The 17,212-nt window shown below is 40.9% G+C and overlaps 1 protein-coding gene across 8 annotated transcripts; it reads left to right on the forward strand.

Annotated features, from left to right (window-relative positions):
* The first annotated feature begins 42 nt into the window (after positions 1-42).
* On the forward strand, positions 43-15,569 carry LOC111585280 (NLR family CARD domain-containing protein 3-like). 8 transcript variants are annotated; one of them, XM_035941232.2, is made up of 12 exons: positions 55-197; positions 1,262-1,366; positions 1,446-1,661; positions 1,767-1,895; positions 3,535-3,654; positions 5,381-5,453; positions 5,614-5,839; positions 5,992-7,840; positions 11,101-11,274; positions 11,824-12,015; positions 12,620-12,793; positions 13,580-15,569. In XM_035941232.2, exons 2-12 carry the CDS (start codon positions 1,299-1,301, stop codon positions 13,590-13,592), a joined length of 3,234 nt encoding a protein of 1,077 aa, XP_035797125.2. In that variant the 5' UTR covers positions 55-197; positions 1,262-1,298; the 3' UTR covers positions 13,593-15,569. The 8 variants fall into 8 exon arrangements, with proteins under 8 accessions (XP_054872712.1, XP_054872710.1, XP_054872711.1 ...); XM_055016734.1 differs by having other exon boundaries at positions 57-197; positions 11,842-12,015; XM_035941231.2 differs by having other exon boundaries at positions 95-197; positions 1,256-1,366.
* The last annotated feature ends 1,643 nt before the right edge of the window (positions 15,570-17,212 follow it).

Below are 17,212 nucleotides of genomic sequence, written 5' to 3' on the forward strand. Positions count from 1 at the left end.
GCTTTGGAACGATTCTGGAAAACGTTCACAAATGTTCCATTTTACTAAAACTCTCCAGAAACTGTTCCATCAAGAAGACGGTTCCTCCTCCGTTGCCCTGACAACAGTGACGTCACGGCCCTACCTGGTCTACCTGTTCTCCAAATTAGTTTCACTTTTACCATCCTCGTGTCGCAGCTTGTTTTCTCCGTGTGAAGGTGAGTAAACGACACTTTTCTCTGTGTCCAGCTGCTGTTAGTTTAGTTCCAGCAGCAGAAATGTGTCTCCGCAGCTCTGCTAACATTCAGCAGCTGATTTTATATTTAATGTTCCATCGACCAGCTAACATCATCCACCCAACGACAGGAAGCTAACTAGCAGCTAAAGCTAACTAGCAGCTAAAGCTAACTTTAAAAACAGCACATTAAACAGTTTAAAGAAGGATATTAGAAATAGCAAACACTTTTGCTGTTACCACAAAGTAGTGAGTATTTGCATGTTCTGACTGTAAACAGATGTAGATGGATTTAAACTGGGTGTTCACTTCAACAGGAAGTCCAGAACCAGTTTAGGTCAGATGATCACTTTATGACACAACACCAGAAATCTGACTGATCAGACCAGGAAACGTTTCTGTACAAGTTTAACACAGAACAACTGTGAAGTGAACCTTCACATTAACGGACAGAGACGCATAAATAATAATTAAAGGAAGAATTTTTCCTCATTTCAGCAACAATATTCATCCAAAAACATCAAGGAGATGCTTAATAAACACTTTGTGTTCCAAAATTACAGCACATCTTTTTATGTACTTTGTTCTACAGTTTCTAATCTATTAGGCCACAACACTAAATGTTCATATTAACATCTTCCTGCGATGAAAAGAGACACAAACAGCTTAAAGATTAATGATTTTCCCCCAATAATGAAAATAATCAGAGTGTTTTTCTATAAAATGATCAGAGGAGCTGAAGTTTGTTTATTTCCAGCTGTTTGGAACTATTGGATCTGAGTTTGATGAACAGCTGCAGCATCAGACAGCAGCAGGAAGAGAGAAAGTTTTCACATTTGTACACCAAAAAACAGCAGCACTGGTAACTATTAGATTCTGTAAATTCTAAATGATCCCAGAGAGAGAATGAATCTGGACCAGGATCCAGCTGCAGGTCACACTGTGTAGATCTGATGGACTGATAGAAGAGCAGCAGCTGATCTTTCTACAGCACACAGGATGAACAGGAGGATCTGAGTGGAGCTGAATGATGTGTTTCCTGTGAAGGTAAACGGTGTGTGTGAGCTGGTGTGAGTTCAGCAGCATGGATCAGTGTGAGGATCCTCACAGCTCTCTGTGGGGGGAACAGAAGAACCAGAACAAAGCTGAGAGGTGAGACCACATCTCTAAGTGTCCACGACTCTTCTGCATGTCAGAGCTCAGCACTCATCACTACGGTCATTATTCACAGGAAAGAACCTGGATCTGAACCAGAACCTGCACCAGAACCAGAACCTGAAACTGATCCTGATCCTGATCCTGGATCTGGACCTGGACCAGAACCTGCACCAGAACCAGAACCTGAACCTGAACCTGGACCTGCACCCAGCTGTGTGTCCTTTAAGAGCGATGACTCAAAGGATATTTCATTTGAATTCAAAGGAGAACAACCTCGTGCTTCAAAGAGGTAATTATTCATATATAAATGTTGTAACTGTGTAAAATGTCAGTAACTCAGTTTTATTGTCTTTATGACTTTTTGAACATGTTAGAATTAACATTCTTCTATCAGGAGAACATCAATCCCTCAGAGACCCAAACGTGGATCTGAACCTGCACCCAGTTGTGTGTCCTTTAAGAGTGATGACTCAAAGCATATTTTAGTTGAATTCAAAGGAGAACAACGTTCCGCTGCAAAGAGGTAATTCTTCATATCTAAACGCTGTAAGTGTATAAAATGTCAGTGAGTCAGTTTTATTGTCTTTATGATGGAATCCTCAAACACATGCTGAGTTTCAGCTCAGCTCTTGCTCACATCCATGGAAATGTTCCTGTGTGAGGCAGTGTTTGCTGTCAGAGTGGAAAGAATGGATGCTGTGGTTGTGGTGAAGCAGCTGCAGGACAGCAGCTGATCCAGCAGGTGGCGTCTTTGTGCTTTGGTTCAAACAGTGTAGGCAGGAAGCTGCAGTCAGGTTTCAGGTGCTGCTGGATGGAGGAGGGCAAATAGCAAACGGTGAAGGCTGCTGTGATGTCCTGGAGAGACGTTTGGCTTCATGGAGGTTTGTGGTGCTTGTTAGGGATCGTTGCATTGACAAAGTGAAGAACATCTACTGTGATCAATGAAGTTAAAGGCAGAGGGAAGAAGTTTGGACTTTATTTCTTTGTAAACTCAGTTCCAGGCTGTGTGTGCAGCAGCTCAGAGGCTGGAAGTTGAAGCTCAGCTGCTGCACATGTTGGTGTGATGTGATGCAGGATTAGCAGCTCATCATTAGCTGCTAACAGTAACCTGCTGTTATTTCCAGGACCAGAGTTTTCATTCAGTAGCTGATTCTATGGTCATGAATTCATCCCCAGTGTGGAGGAGTCGGTCCTGGATGATGCTGTGATAATGTTTTTAAACTTCAGTTTAATGTTGATTGTGTAATAAATTTAAAACGTGATGAAGCTTCACCACATGAAACAGCATCAAACTGTGACTGTTACACCAGGAGGACGGCAGCAGGAATCTGTAAAACCACCGACACACAGTTTAAACTCTGAGACGTGTTGTGTAACTTAGATCCTAAAATGCAGCATTCATGATCTGCTAATGGCTTTATTTCAAACTGTGATTTTATTGTGAAATCCATTCATGGTTCAGCTGCAATCGTTGCCTTCAGAGACTTTTCTGTTGTCAAAATTAAACATGTTGTTTGGAGTGTAGCTCACTCTGATTGGTTCTCTCTCCAGTTACATGTTAATGAGGTCACTGCAGCCAAGAGACAGGATGTGATGTCATCACATGCAGTGTGACAGATGACAAGCGTTTTCATTATCGATTGATCAGATGATTTAGTCCATAAATCAATAAATGTGTGAAACTTGAAAATGTAGATGTTCTGTTTGAGCAAAAGTCAAAAAATATTACAATATTCTGTTTGTAATGAAAGAAAAGCAGCAAATTATAGACTTTATTTTGCTGTTTGCGTGTTTGCTGTTGTCTTGCTGTAACTTTGTTGGTCCAGACGTGGATCCTCTGAGTGTCTTCATGTCAGCAGCTCTGCACTTTAACAGTTCTGGTCTGATGGTCAAAAGCAGGTGTTAAGATGAACATAAGGTGAAAAGGCAGAAACAGTTTGTGTGACAGGTGACATTTAATGAGAAAAACGACTCCAATGGAAGCAGCAAACATGTAAACTGAGGACAGGAACGCTGAGGTGACAACATGATAGAACTTTTTCAGAGCAGGACCAGCACTGACTGACACACCAAACAATTTTACAGGTTTTTATGAAGATTCATCCAACTTATTGTCAGTAAACTGTCAGAGTGCAGTGCAGCAACTAACCTGTGTTTATTAGGAGGAAGCTGGAAAATCAAGACTCATCTGAACCAGAACTGGACTCTGTGTCCATGAAGACTGGCTACACTGGAAAACATCCTGATAATTTAAGGAAAAGGCACCGTCCTGTGGATGAAAGGTAAGAGTTTTAAAGTGATACACAAAGGAAATCATGTGACGGATCATTGATCAGTGTGTCCAGGTTTAAACATTTACTGACTGACTTAGTTTTCAGCAGCACTCTGTCTCACACTCAGTCAAACACATTTATACTGGGAGCTGCCCAGTACAACCTCACACTGGCTCTGGGTGTCTTGCTCCAGCAGCAGGGAGGAATGAGGCTTTATGAAGGAGCTGCTGGGAGCCTTTGGGACAAAACCAAAGTGAGCTGAAAGCTGTAGTCAGCTTCAGACAGAGCTGTTGATTCTCTGTGGAATCAGCAGGACTAGTAAACCTTTCCTGCTGCAGGGAGTCCTCAGATTCTCTGTCCACATCCACATGTCTCCTCATGGACCTTCAGCTGGTGTTTGTTTGATGCCATTTTCAAGCAATTCCAGTCACGCTCCAGGACTCACCGTAGCACTGAATCTACTGAAGGTTTTTAATGACTTCATGTGTTTTTAAGACTCTGGTATTTGTGACATTTTAATTCTTTTAGGACTCAGTGCAGCTTTTGATGCTGTTGATCATGGAATTCTTTGAAACCACCTGAAGGAAGCAGTTGCATCAGGTTAAGTGTGTTAAACTGGTTTTCCTCCTACCTGGCTGACAGGTCCTCTTCAGTGCAGATTGTTAATTACTCATCATCTGCACTGATTATTTGTGGTCTAAAGTTCAATATTAGGGCCAGTTTTATTCTCCCTCTACATGCTCCTCTTGCCTTCCATCTTCCATAAATGTGTCATTCCACGCTACGCTGATGACACTCAAATATACCTGCCACTAAACCCTGATGACATCACCTCCATCTCCCAGAGGTGAAGCAATGGATGGACAAGAACCGTCTCCAGCTGAAAACTCTGGCTTTTCCAGCCCAGTCTGTAGAACATACAGGCTGCACCACACCATCATTCTGTTATGGAGGAAAACACTCTGGCTTGTTTATATTTCTTCAAATGAATCCCAGTTGTCATTGGCTGAAAATAGTGACAGCTGAACTTGTTGTTTAACATTTGCATTCAGGGAGACGTTCACTGTGATTACACTGGATAATCTCCTGCAGGAACTATCAGAGCTGCATTACTGCATGATTCAAATACTCAGAAAAACTTGTCTGTTCAGTTTCATCTTAAGTTGAATCTGTTTGCTGCCCAGTGGTTGCTGTTGTTGTTTCCTGTGATGAAGGAAACAGTAGCTCACTGATAGTGGAAGCAGGAGAATGACAACTTCAGGCCAGCCTCATATCAGTTTCATCAGACCAACTGCTAATAACTGTTCCATGACTGAGGCTGCTGGGAGGTGGAACCTTTGCACTTGGGTTCAAGTCCAAAGCTTTGGAACAGCCTTCCTCTTCTAATCTGATGATATTTTCAAGAAAAACCTCAAGATGTTGAGGTTTTCAATGGCTTCTGGCTGCTCTCACTGGTTTTGAAGTTAGAAATTTATGTAAGAAATTGATCTTCCACATTGCTATCCTCTTTTGCCTTTTGTAGTATTTTATACTGTGTAACTTTGTTTTACTCATTGATTTTAGTAGTTTTATATTGTCTTTACATGTATATTGTCAATTCTATTTTTAAATTGTCTGTCTACACTTTGGTCAACTCAGGTTGTTTTTAAACTGGCTTTATAAATACATTTGATTTGATGTCATTTGTCTGTGTGGACAGAAGTACTGAGATCTAACTGTTGATGTTGATCCACAGAGTGGAGCAGCAGAACTCAGAGGTTCCCAGAGCTCAGTCTGTCCAGCAGCATCACCTGGACTCCATATTCATGGTGAGTTCATGGACAACAAGTTGTTCTCCATCTGTTGTGTTCAGGCGTCTCCATGCTGCTCTTTGTAGACCAGTGGACTGTCAGTGTGTCCAACATGGATCTGATGTTTGGCTCCATGATTTGACTCTGATGGACTCATTGACACATTTCTCTGTTCCAGCTGCTGGAGGACAACATGGTGACTTTTGTGAAGAAGGAGCTGAAGAAGATGCAGAAGGTTGTGAGTCCAGATTACCCAGAATGCTCAGAGAGTCAGAGGGAGGATGAGGAGGAGTTGGAGGGTGATGATGAAGATCAGAGGAGCAGCAGAGAGATGTTTCAGCAGATCACAGTGTTGTTCCTGAGGAGGATGAAGCAGGAGAAGCTGGCTGACTGTCTGCAGAGCAGTAAGAGGATTTGTGGAAAGACTGAAGCTGCTGATCAACAGAACATTTACTAAAGTCTCAGAATATCTTCACACAATCAGTCTTTAGGAGGATGAACTGTTGGAATATTTACTGTCATTTATTCATTGATCTCATGTTGTTTCTTCATTCAGAATTTGCTGCTGCAGTTTGTGGACGTAAACTTAAATGTGGCCTGAAGAAGAAGTTCCAGAGAGTGTTTGAGGGCATCGCTAAAGCAGGACAGTCGACCCTCCTGAATGAGATCTACACAGAGCTGTACATCACAGAGGGAGGGACTGCAGAGGTCAATGATGAACATGAGGTCAGACAGATTGAAGCAGCATCCAGGAAAGCAGACAGAGCAGAAACAAGCATCAGACCAGAAGACATCTTTAAAGGCTCACCTGGAAGAGATGGATCAATCAGAACAGTGATGACACAGGGAGTGGCTGGCATCGGGAAAACAGTGTTAACACAGAAGTTGACTCTGGACTGGGCTGAAGACAAAAGCAACCAGGACATCCACTTCATGTTTCCATTGACTTTCAGAGAACTGAATGTGGTGAAAGAGAGAAAGTTCAGTTTGGTGGAACTTGTTCATCACTTCTTCAGTGAAACCAAAGCAGCAGGAATGTGCAAGTTTGAAGACTTCCAGGTTGTGTTGATCTTTGACGGTCTGGATGAGTGTCGCCTTCCTCTGGACTTCCACAACAATGAGGTCCTGACTGATGTTAGAGAGTCCACCTCAGTGGATGTGCTGCTGACAAACCTGATCAAGGGGAATCTGCTTCCTTCTGCTCGCCTCTGGATAACCACACGACCTGCAGCAGCCAATCAGATCCCTCCTGACTGTGTGGACATGGTGACGGAGGTCAGAGGGTTCACCGACCCACAGAAGGAGGAGTACTTCAGGAAGAGATCCAGAGATGAGGAGCAGGCCAGCAGCATCATCTCCCACATGAAGACATCACGAAGCCTCCACATCATGTGCCACATCCCAGTGTTCTGCTGGATCACTGCTACAGTTCTGGAGGAGCTGCTGAGAACCAGAGAGGGAGGAGATCTGCCCAGAACCCTGACTGAGATGTTCATCCACCACCTGGTGGTTCAGACCAAAGTCAAGAAGGTCAAGTATGATGGAGGAGCTGAGACAGATCCACACTGGTGTCCAGACAGCAGGAGGATGATTGAGTCTCTGGGAAAACTGGCTTTTAATCAGCTGCAGAAAGGAAACCTGATCTTCTATGAGTCCGACCTGACAGAGTGTGGCATCGATGTGGAAGCAGCCTCAAAGTACTCAGGAGTGTTCACACAGATCTTTAAAGAGGAGAGTGGACTGTACCAGGACAAGGTGTTCTGCTTCGTCCATCTGAGTGTTCAGGAGTTTCTGGCTGCAGTCTACATGTTCCACTGTTACACCAACAGGAAGCAGGAGGTTCTGGAGGACTTTCTGGGAACAGACTGGGAATACTGGAACAGAGACACTCTGGATGTGTTCCTGAAGAGAGTCATGGAGAAATCCCTGAGAAGTAAAAATGGTCACCTGGACCTGTTTGTTCGCTTCCTTCATGGCCTCTGTCTGGAGTCCAATCAGAGACTCTTAGGAGGTCTGCTGGGTCGGACAGAGAACCGTCCAGAAATGATCCAGAGACTCTTTGGAGGCCTGCTGGGTCAGACAGAGAACCGTCCAGGAATGATCCAGAGAGTCATCAACAACCTGAAGGAGATGAAGAGTGATGAAATGTCTCCAGACAGAAGCATCAACATCTTCCACTGTCTGATGGAGATGAAGGATCTCTCAGTACATCAGGAGATCCAAGAGTTCCTGCAGTCAGAGAACAGATCAGAGAAGTTCCTCTCTGAGATCCACTGCTCAGCTCTGGCCTACATGCTGCAGATGTCAGAGGAGGTTCTGGATGAGTTGGACCTGAAGAAGTACAGAACATCAGAGGAGGGAAAACTGAGACTGATTCCAGCTGTGAGGAACTGCAGAAAGTTCAGGTGAGTCCAGATGTGATGAAGATGATCAGTCAGAGTAGATCAGTAGTTGAGTTCTTCAGATGTTCTCACTAGAACATTCTCATTATTCTCAGTGTTCCACTTGTTTATTTATAACTTTCCATGTCAGCTGTGTTTAGTCTCAGATGTTCAAACGCTGTGAAAATGTGGATTTTTCAGTTGGTTTTGTTTAAAGCTGTTAAATGAATGATGACAGTTTTTCTATTTCATTCTGATAATTGTTCCGTCTGACAGTTTTTTCTTGTGAGTTTCTTCCTTTGGCTGATGGAGGAAACATGAAGATCTGCTGAAACACATGAAGAACTGTAGAGGTTCTTGTCCAGGTTTTATCACAGCATCAGTTTATCACGTTTAGTATTTGCACACATAATGCACTGAAGTTATTATTCCACAAGGAGCTTCTGAAAGCAGTCATATGCAATCAGTAAACATTCAACTTTCGACTGATTTTTACTTTTTCTCTCTTTCTTAGAGTTTAGAATACGATTTGAATCATTTCCAAAGTCTGGGATAATTGATTTCATGGAATTTTTGCTGCTGCTGTTTGGAATTTCTTTTGTATTCATTTATTTGTTGCAATTTGTGATGTTTTTCTTTAATTGTTCCGTATTTATCCTTTTTGTAAGTGGTGTGTGTACATTCAGTTTGTAATTTTACAAAATACCTAAAAGTTGTTTTTGAAACATGCTGATAGATGAATAATTCTAATGCTACTTTTGGCCACCTGTTACACAAAAACTAATCTTGCTATTCATTAGAAATTTTATGTGCTGTATCTTGGCTACCTAGGGAATGGATCTGTGTAAAATGAAGGTTCTATATGATGTTATGTATGATATATGAACAGCTAAAAATCAAAAATATCTGTCCGACCTTCAGATTCAAAGGTCAATATCAGCATGTGGGATAGGTAGTATCACAAAATAAAAGACACCATGTGAAAGTACAGGAATTGCCCTAAATTTTGACACCAAGCACAACTTGCTTCTATAAATCCTTCTGTTATATATATACATGTATATATGTGTGTGTGTGTGTGTGTGTGTGTGTGTGTGTGTGTGTGTGTGTGTGTGTGTGTGTGTGTGTGTGTGTGTGTGTGTGTGTGTGTGTGTGTGTGTGTGTGTGTGTGTGTGTATATATATATGCATGGTTTCATCCCATATTTTAACCATATATAACAGATAATTTAGTGATTTTCAAGCGTTCAAATGTATGTATTGCAGAGTAAAGAAGATATTATTAAGTAACTACAAATTTTCAAGAATTGCAAAGTTGGTTCAGTTATGTCTTTTCAGAATTTTTTTAAACAGTTCAGAAACCTTCTTTTATGTATCCTGGCTAAGTCTACACTGACGACCCGTTGCTGTCGTCAAGTCTGCAATTTGAGTAAGAATATGGTCTGTTGGCACCCAACACTTGTCCTTCCTTTTGGGCCAAGAAAATGATCTGGCAGGGCCGTTTGATTTCATGAAGTCTAGGAACACATCTGCCTGCTCAGTTGACACTTCCACAATATTTTCCAAGTACCAGTAATTATCATAAACAGCTGCAACATACTGGCCAGGATGCAGATCATGCTCCAACAAATCTGCCACAGTTTCTTCAGACACAAGGTCATTCACTCTAACAACAGTTGATGTATAAATTTGTAAGTACTTAATATCTTCTTTACTCTGCAATACATACATTTGAACACTTGGAAATCACTACATTTTCTGTTATATATGGCTAAAATATGCGGTGAAAACGTGCATATTTAATTTGAACATTTAACATAGAAGGATTTATAGAAGCAAGTTGTGCTTGATGTCAAAATTTAGGGCAATTCCTGTACTTTCACATGGTGTCTTTTATTTTGTGATACTACCTATCCCACATGCTGATATTGACCTTTGAATCTGAAGGTCGGACAGATATTTTTGATTTTTTGCTGTTCATATATCATACATAACATAACATAGGACCTTTATTTTACACAGATCCATTCCCTAGGTAGCCAAGATACAGCACAAAAAATTTCTAATGAATAGCAAGATTAGTTTTTGTGTAACAGGTGGCCAAAAGTAGCATTTTAGAAGTTCGCGATGGATAAAATCTCAACTTTGTCATTCTGTGTAACATGCAATTATACATTTTAAGTAAATATTATATTCACATTTCTTAGGACTATGGATTCCTATGAAATGATCCTGAAAATTTCAGACCTCTAGCTCTTTTTGTTCAGAAGTTATAGAAGCCTGAAAATAGCCGAAACTTTCAAGTCTTAATTTTGGTTGCACTTTTAGGGTACCCCCTACCTACTTCAAATGGTCATAACTTTGGAGCTCTTTACAGTTAAGCCTTGAAATTTTGGATTTTTCCATCATATATAATGTTCTATAAGTATGTAAAAATTTAGAAATATCTGAGGGGTCAGGTGGTCCCCCACTTGATGAAATGATATGTAATGACCCACAAGTCAGACTGTTTCCAGAGATCTGATGCACAAAAAGGTCAGAGTTGTGTTTTTCAAGCTACAAACCCTGATAATGTGTTTGTGTAACATTATGGTGGAAATAATTCAACCTCATTGGTTTGTTCTTTGTGTTTGTGCTGAACAAATTTTTCAGAATCTGCAAAAGAACATTGAGGGCAAAAGTTGACTCAGTCGTCTGTCTTCACATCAGAATATTTAGTGATGTTTGTATTTCATGATGTTCAGGTGTTGTCCAGTGATCAGTTTCATTTGTGTAACGTTTGACAGCAGACTGTAAATGTTGAATGATGGAGGTGAGTCTGTCTGCAGCAGTTCAGCAGCAGACAAATCATCATCTTTCAACTGTCACTGTTTATACAATACTAATAACCAGTGAAGTCACAGTAAACACAGTAGACAGAAAATGTTGTTCTGATCCAGATGTTCTCCTGAGAACTTTGTGGAGTCAGACGTGGGATCAGATCAAACTGACAGACTGTGGACAGTATGGAAGCCTGAATGGAAGTCCATCTTCTGTCCTCCATCTGCAGATGAAACACTAAGATTATAGATCTAATTATTCCAGATTGAAAGTGTTCAGGTGTGAGAGAGGCTGATGAGAATTCAGTTTCATGTCAAACAGTCAGAGAAGATGAGCTGAAGCACTGATGTGAAGAACTAAATGTCCAACAGGACCAGTCCAGATGTTCTGCTATCAAATGCATGAAGGAAATATAAAGTGTCCTTTTTCATAATAACATGTTTTGTCATTTATGTCTCATGACAGACTTTCTGACTGTAGACTCTCAGAGAGTCACTGTGAAGTTGTGGCCTCAGCTCTGAAGTCCAACCCCTCCCATCTGATAGATCTGAACCTGAACTGGAACAACCTGCAGGATTCAGGAGTGAAGCATCTTTCTGCTGGACTGCAGAGTCCAAACTGTAAACTGGAGACTCTCAGGTCAGTTCACTGACTGTTGATGGTTTTTCAATATATTCAAGTCAAATCCTTGACTGAAGTTTGGAGTTTGTTGTTAATAAATTTGGAGTATTTTCCTGAAAACATGGTGAAGATGTTTGAGATTGTTGGAGTGTGAATAAATCCCCTGATCAGCTGACTGCAGAGTTCCCAGATGGAGGACAGAATCCACAGTCCTGCTGTGTGTCTGAATGTGAAGCTGATGTGAAAGTGATGTGAGAAGAAGTAAATACAGAAGAAGGTGATGAAATAAATGAAAGAATGAAGAGATTTGATGTTGATCCTGGAATGAGAGATGGACTGAGGTCAGCAGATGTTATTGATGTGTGGACATGAATAGGTGGATGAATGTTGTGTTGACATGTGGATGATGTGTGTAGAAGGTTGACATGATGATGATCCACAATAACAGAAGGACAAAGTCACTGTGCTGCTTTTACAGAAAAGCTGATTGATGAGGACAAAGTAATGTTGATCTGCACATTCAGAACCTGAACACATCTGATGGATCATCAATGATTTTATCTCCAGCTTTTATTCTTTATTCAGATTGAAGGACTGCAGGTTGTCAGAGATCAGCTGTGATTCTCTGGTCTCAGCTCTGAAGTCCAACCCCTCCCATCTGGAACTTCTGGACCTGAGCAGGAACATCCTGCAGGATTCAGGAGTGAAACATCTGAGTGGTTTTCTGGAGAGTCCAGACTGCATCCTGAAGACTCTGAGGTCAGTTCACTGACTGTCTGTTACTGTTGTAGATCTGATGTGTTTAATGGCAACTAAAGCTCATTTCTGTTCAACAAAACTTCCATCCATGAAGCTGTAAATCTGCTCTGGTTCACATTTTCTGTTTTTTCTTCTAAATTCAGTTTGTTGTGTCAAAAGTCGTGTTTGTAGCAGAAAGTGTGTAAAATGTTGTGTTAGTTGTTAAAGTAAATGAATGTAATTTGAGCTAAAGAGTCACATCTGGATCCAGAAGATCCTCTGAACTCAGATCAGTTTGAAGTGACAAAGTTTCCTGAGTGAAGTATAAATATTTCTTTGGTTTGTGTTGAGTTTTATTTGACTGATCCTGATCCTGTTGATGATGCAGCATGTTATTGATGTGTGGACATGAATAGGTGGATGAATGTTGTGTTGACATGTGGATGATGTGTGTAGAAGGTTGACATGATGATGATCCACAATAACAGAAGGACAAAGTCACTGTGCTGCTTTTAGAGAAAAGCTGATTGATGAGGACAAAGTAATGTTGATCTGCACATTCAGAACCTGAACACATCTGATGGATCATCAATGATTTTATACACATCTTTTATTCTTTATTCAGATTGGAGAACTGCAGTTTGTCAGAGATCAGCTGTGATTCTCTGGTCTCAGCTCTGAAGTCCAACCCCTCCCATCTGGAACATCTGGACCTGAGGTGGAACAACCTGCAGGATTCATCAGTGGAACATCTGTTAGATCTTGTGAAGAGTCCAGACTGCATCCTGAAGACTCTGAGGTCAGTAGAAGGTTCCATCAGTCTCTGCTGCTTCCAGCAGTTTTCTACTAAACACAGTCAGTATCAAAGCAAAGATCCAGAGTCTCCTGTAAACCTGCAGCTTCTCAGTGAAGCTCTGAGAGCAGAATGGAGACAGAAACACAGAGACAGCAGTCGGCCAATCAGAGGAGCCACAAGCTTGTTGTCATGGTGTGTTTGAGTGGATGTGAAGCCGACTGTTGTTGTTGTGTTGATGTGTTGAGGAAATCGAGCTGATTCCAGCTGCCAGCCTTCCAGATGTGCAGAGACAGTGGTCCTCCTTCATCTAAGTGTCCATCAGATGTGATCTGACTGTTTGTTGTCTCACTTCAACAGTGATCAGCTGATCAGTGTGATGTTTGTCACAGCTCTGAGATGAGAGACTGAAGCCTGCAAACCAGCAGCAGCATCATCACATGTAGGAACCATGAGGTGTTTGTCCAGAGCAGAAGCTGTGCTCAGGTCCAGCAGCAACATCTGGATGTGTGTCCTTGTGTGTGCTTTGATCCAGATGTGTTGACTGACAGCCTCCATGTTGGTTTGTCAGCTGATGTTTGAGGAGCAGATGAGATGTTGATGGACACTCAGAGACTGTTGGTTTAAATGGAGCAGCAGTAAATCCATGAGTGAAGAGTTTGTGCAGTAATGAAGCTTGATGAGTGTCAGCAGTTTGTTTCCACTGTGGACTGCAGTGAAATGTGCAGAGAAACACACCTGATGCTGATCAAACTCATTCATCTCCTCTGATCTTTCTTCTTCTCTCTGCAGATGGAGGTTCTGATCAGGACGGTGTTTGTGCTGAGAGGATGAAGTGTGTCCTGATGATCCAGAGGTTGAAGCAGCAGCAGCAGCAGCAGCAGCAGCTGGTGTGTAGAGACTCTGACTGGACCATGTTACTGGGAGGTGGACTGGGAACCAGTATGAAGTGTGTTGTTCCTGTACAGTTTAGTGTTGCAGCTCCACACTGTGAATGAGGGAGAAGTTCAGTTAATGTTGACTTGATCTGTTGGAGGTTGATGATGTTCAGACTCAGATGTTCTAACATTAATATTCAGATGAAAATAAACAGACATTCAGAGATTTTTTACAGATTTTGAAGAAGCAGCTGCAGCTCACTCATTGACTTCTTCTATATTATCTAAATGTCTTCTTACCTGGACAGGTGTAAAAAATGTGTGTCCACATTTGACCTTCAGCTGCTCAAATGATTCTTTCGTCTTTGTTCAACTGTCTGATATTCTAATATTTCCAACGCGTGGAGGCTGTAATTATCACAAACACTTTAATTAACCTTCTGAAGATGACAGAAGGAAGTCACTGACATGTTTTACTGGACAAGAAGTGAACTATGTCCAGTTTATTAGAGAAGTCAATGATATATGTATTAATGCATATTAATGTCTCAGGAGTTGTTGAGATCTTCAGCGGTGAAGCTCAGAGGAGTTCTTTACTGTGATTTCTCTGTTGGTGGGAATGTTGTTGCTTTTTAGATCTGACTTTCCTTGTGTTGAGCCTCCGTTTCTTAACTTCCTGTTTGACATCTAGACACAACAAAGACGTTGAACCAAGCTGGTAACGTGTCAAAGTGCCTGACAAAGGCTGATATTTTCCTGAACTGAGTGAAAAGGGAAAGTAAATGATGACAGAGAATGAAACTGATTGAGGCTCTGAGGTTCTTTGGTCCATCACAGGACGTGAACTCTGGTCTTGTGGCTGAAAGTCCAGCTGATGGTTTCCCTCCTAACTCAGACTTTATCACTCTTTCTAACTGGCCACCTTTCCCAGCACGTCACAGCTCTCAGATTCCATTTATTTCAGGACAAAATCGTGCTTCTGTCATAGCGTTTGTGAGGATGCAGTTGTAGAGGATGATGATTTTGAGGAGACGGGTTGTCTGGGTCAACTCTGGTATCTGCAGCATTACAACCATCTTGTCTTTGGACTGTCCAACATCAGCTCTGACTGTTGTAAAATCTGTAAAAGTGGTTTCTGTGCAGCTGAAAGTAGACAGAGTGACGTGTTTCCAGAGGACAGTTGGACAGCCTGAACTCTGCTTCAGTTTCCACTCAGATCTTCTTGTTTCCTGGAGCTCCACTGACACTCTTTGGAACTGACAGCATCTATCTGAACCTGCATGTGAGGCGTTTAGGGAACTCTGGTAAATGCAGGACCTCATCACGTGCTGGGGCCACTTTGTCCATGATCTGCACCAGTGCTGCCAGTGGAAAAGTGAGCGTGGAGCCCAGTGGATCCAGTGGAGGTGTTAGTGAATAACCAGACTGATCAAACACTCCATCAGTCACTGGAAATGAGGCAAAACTTTCCTGAGTTCAGTCTGGATGCAGCTCATCATGATGTTTCTGTTGGATGTGACTCTGTTCAGTTCTGATTAATATCTGATCCGTACATTGAGATCATACGTGATGCACAGTTACAGTCTGATTACCAACCACGCACCACCCTCAAGTTAAGGGGAAAGTTAAGGGAAACTTCACTTCCAGCTCTGAGCCTCAGATTCTGTTTTTATCCACATTTTAATAAATTCAAACAAGGAACATTTCACTGCTTTTTTCACGGATCTAAAAATCATAATCTTCCTTTTCTGCATTTTGAGGAATAGAATAAAAGTTTCACAGATTGGAAACTGTGTTTTAAAGACTAACATCTTTAGGACAGTCTGGTGCAGATTTGACCAGTTTATACATAATGCTCTATATATAGTCATCATTATATCCATAAATAATAATAATATCGTCTATATCTGCTCCCAGAGTGGTTCTTGTGTTCAGACTCTCTGCAACTGTCAAATGTGTGTTTGAGATCCAGTGACTAGGAAGGTCTCAGCCTATGATTCTACTGTTATTTTACCTGATAGTGACCTTATTCTGCTAATTAAATACTTTAAACCAGCTTAAATTACACCACAGACACCTTTAATTAATAAATGTTTCAATGATAACTTGACTTAAAAGGTAGAATCTAAGAGGAAACGTTCATATAAAACTGTATTTACAGTAGAATCCGCCCTTTAATTCATAAACTGCTGCCTCAGCGATCATCCAATAGGAGTCGCCGTCTCAGACACAGGAAGTCTGACGTCATCACTATGGTTAATGGTTAAATTTTAAACAGTTTTAATTGAACTCCTCCGTGAGTCTCTGTCATGGTTTTATGTTCATCACACAACTGTCTCAGAGTTTTGTCCTCAAACAAACATGAAAACTCTCCTGAACAACAACAACAAACAACAACTGAACAACAACCACAGAACGATTTATTTACAATTTAGAGCTTAACTTTTACATTCCCGTGAGTCTTTGCGCTACCAACACGGAAGTGACTTTAACCCGAGGGACCGCCTCCTCGGCTCTTCTTTAATTTCTTTAGCTGTTGGCAAATACTGAATCTTACGTCATTAGCGCCGCCAACTGGTCGGAGTTTGAATCACAACGTGTATAATTACATCACTGGTGATTACAAAATATAAATAATAAAAAAACCTCATAAACTCTGAATTACATGATCTGATACCTGAGTTGACCTGGAGAGCGTCACAATCCACTGATGAAGAATATAGGTAAAATATTGCAATAAAAGATATCGAATACAGGTAAATACTGCAGTAAATAATGAATATTCGAGCTAAAATACTGCAGTAAAAGATGAATATTAGAGCTAAAATACTGCAGTAAATGATAAATGTTGAGGGTGAAACACTGCAGTAAATGATAAAGAATACAGTTAAAATACTTCAGATAAGATAATAAGATAAAGTTCTTTATTTCTCCCCACTCCAGGGGAAATTTACATTATTACTATTGTTCTATTATTATTTTATTCTTATCACTACATCTACTGTTACATAAGCTGCTGTAACAATGTAAATTTCCCCTGGCGTGGGGAGAAATAAAGAACTTTATGTTATCTTATCTTAAATAATTAATATTAGAGCTAAAATACTGTAGTAAATAATGACACAGTGGCATGTCTGAAATAAATCAAATACATAAATAATATAAACAGATGTATGGATTCATGAAAAGTATGTATAAATATTTGGTAATGTGACATTGAACATCTATTATAGTCCCTGGTTTGTCTTTTGCAATTTTATGCAGCGAATTTAATATTTGCTCAAAGTTTTTCCTGAAGCATTTCTATTATTGTACATTCACATCTGTGTGTGCAATAAAGACGTTTTGTTTCCCCGAATTTAGCACAATCAGTGGATTTTTTAAAAATCCCCCCCCCCCCCCGTGGACAAAGCCCGTAACTAAAATCATGTGTCTTTTATTTTGAACTCCGACCCGGAAGTATTGACTCTGTATTTACCTTTATAAGGCTGCAGCTGTTCTCTTCAGGTTAGCAGCTACTTTTCAGTTAGAACTTTGCTAAGACTCC

Source organism: Amphiprion ocellaris, chromosome 13, assembly GCF_022539595.1.
Source record: "Amphiprion ocellaris isolate individual 3 ecotype Okinawa chromosome 13, ASM2253959v1, whole genome shotgun sequence".
Classification (NCBI taxonomy): Eukaryota; Metazoa; Chordata; class Actinopteri; family Pomacentridae; genus Amphiprion; species Amphiprion ocellaris.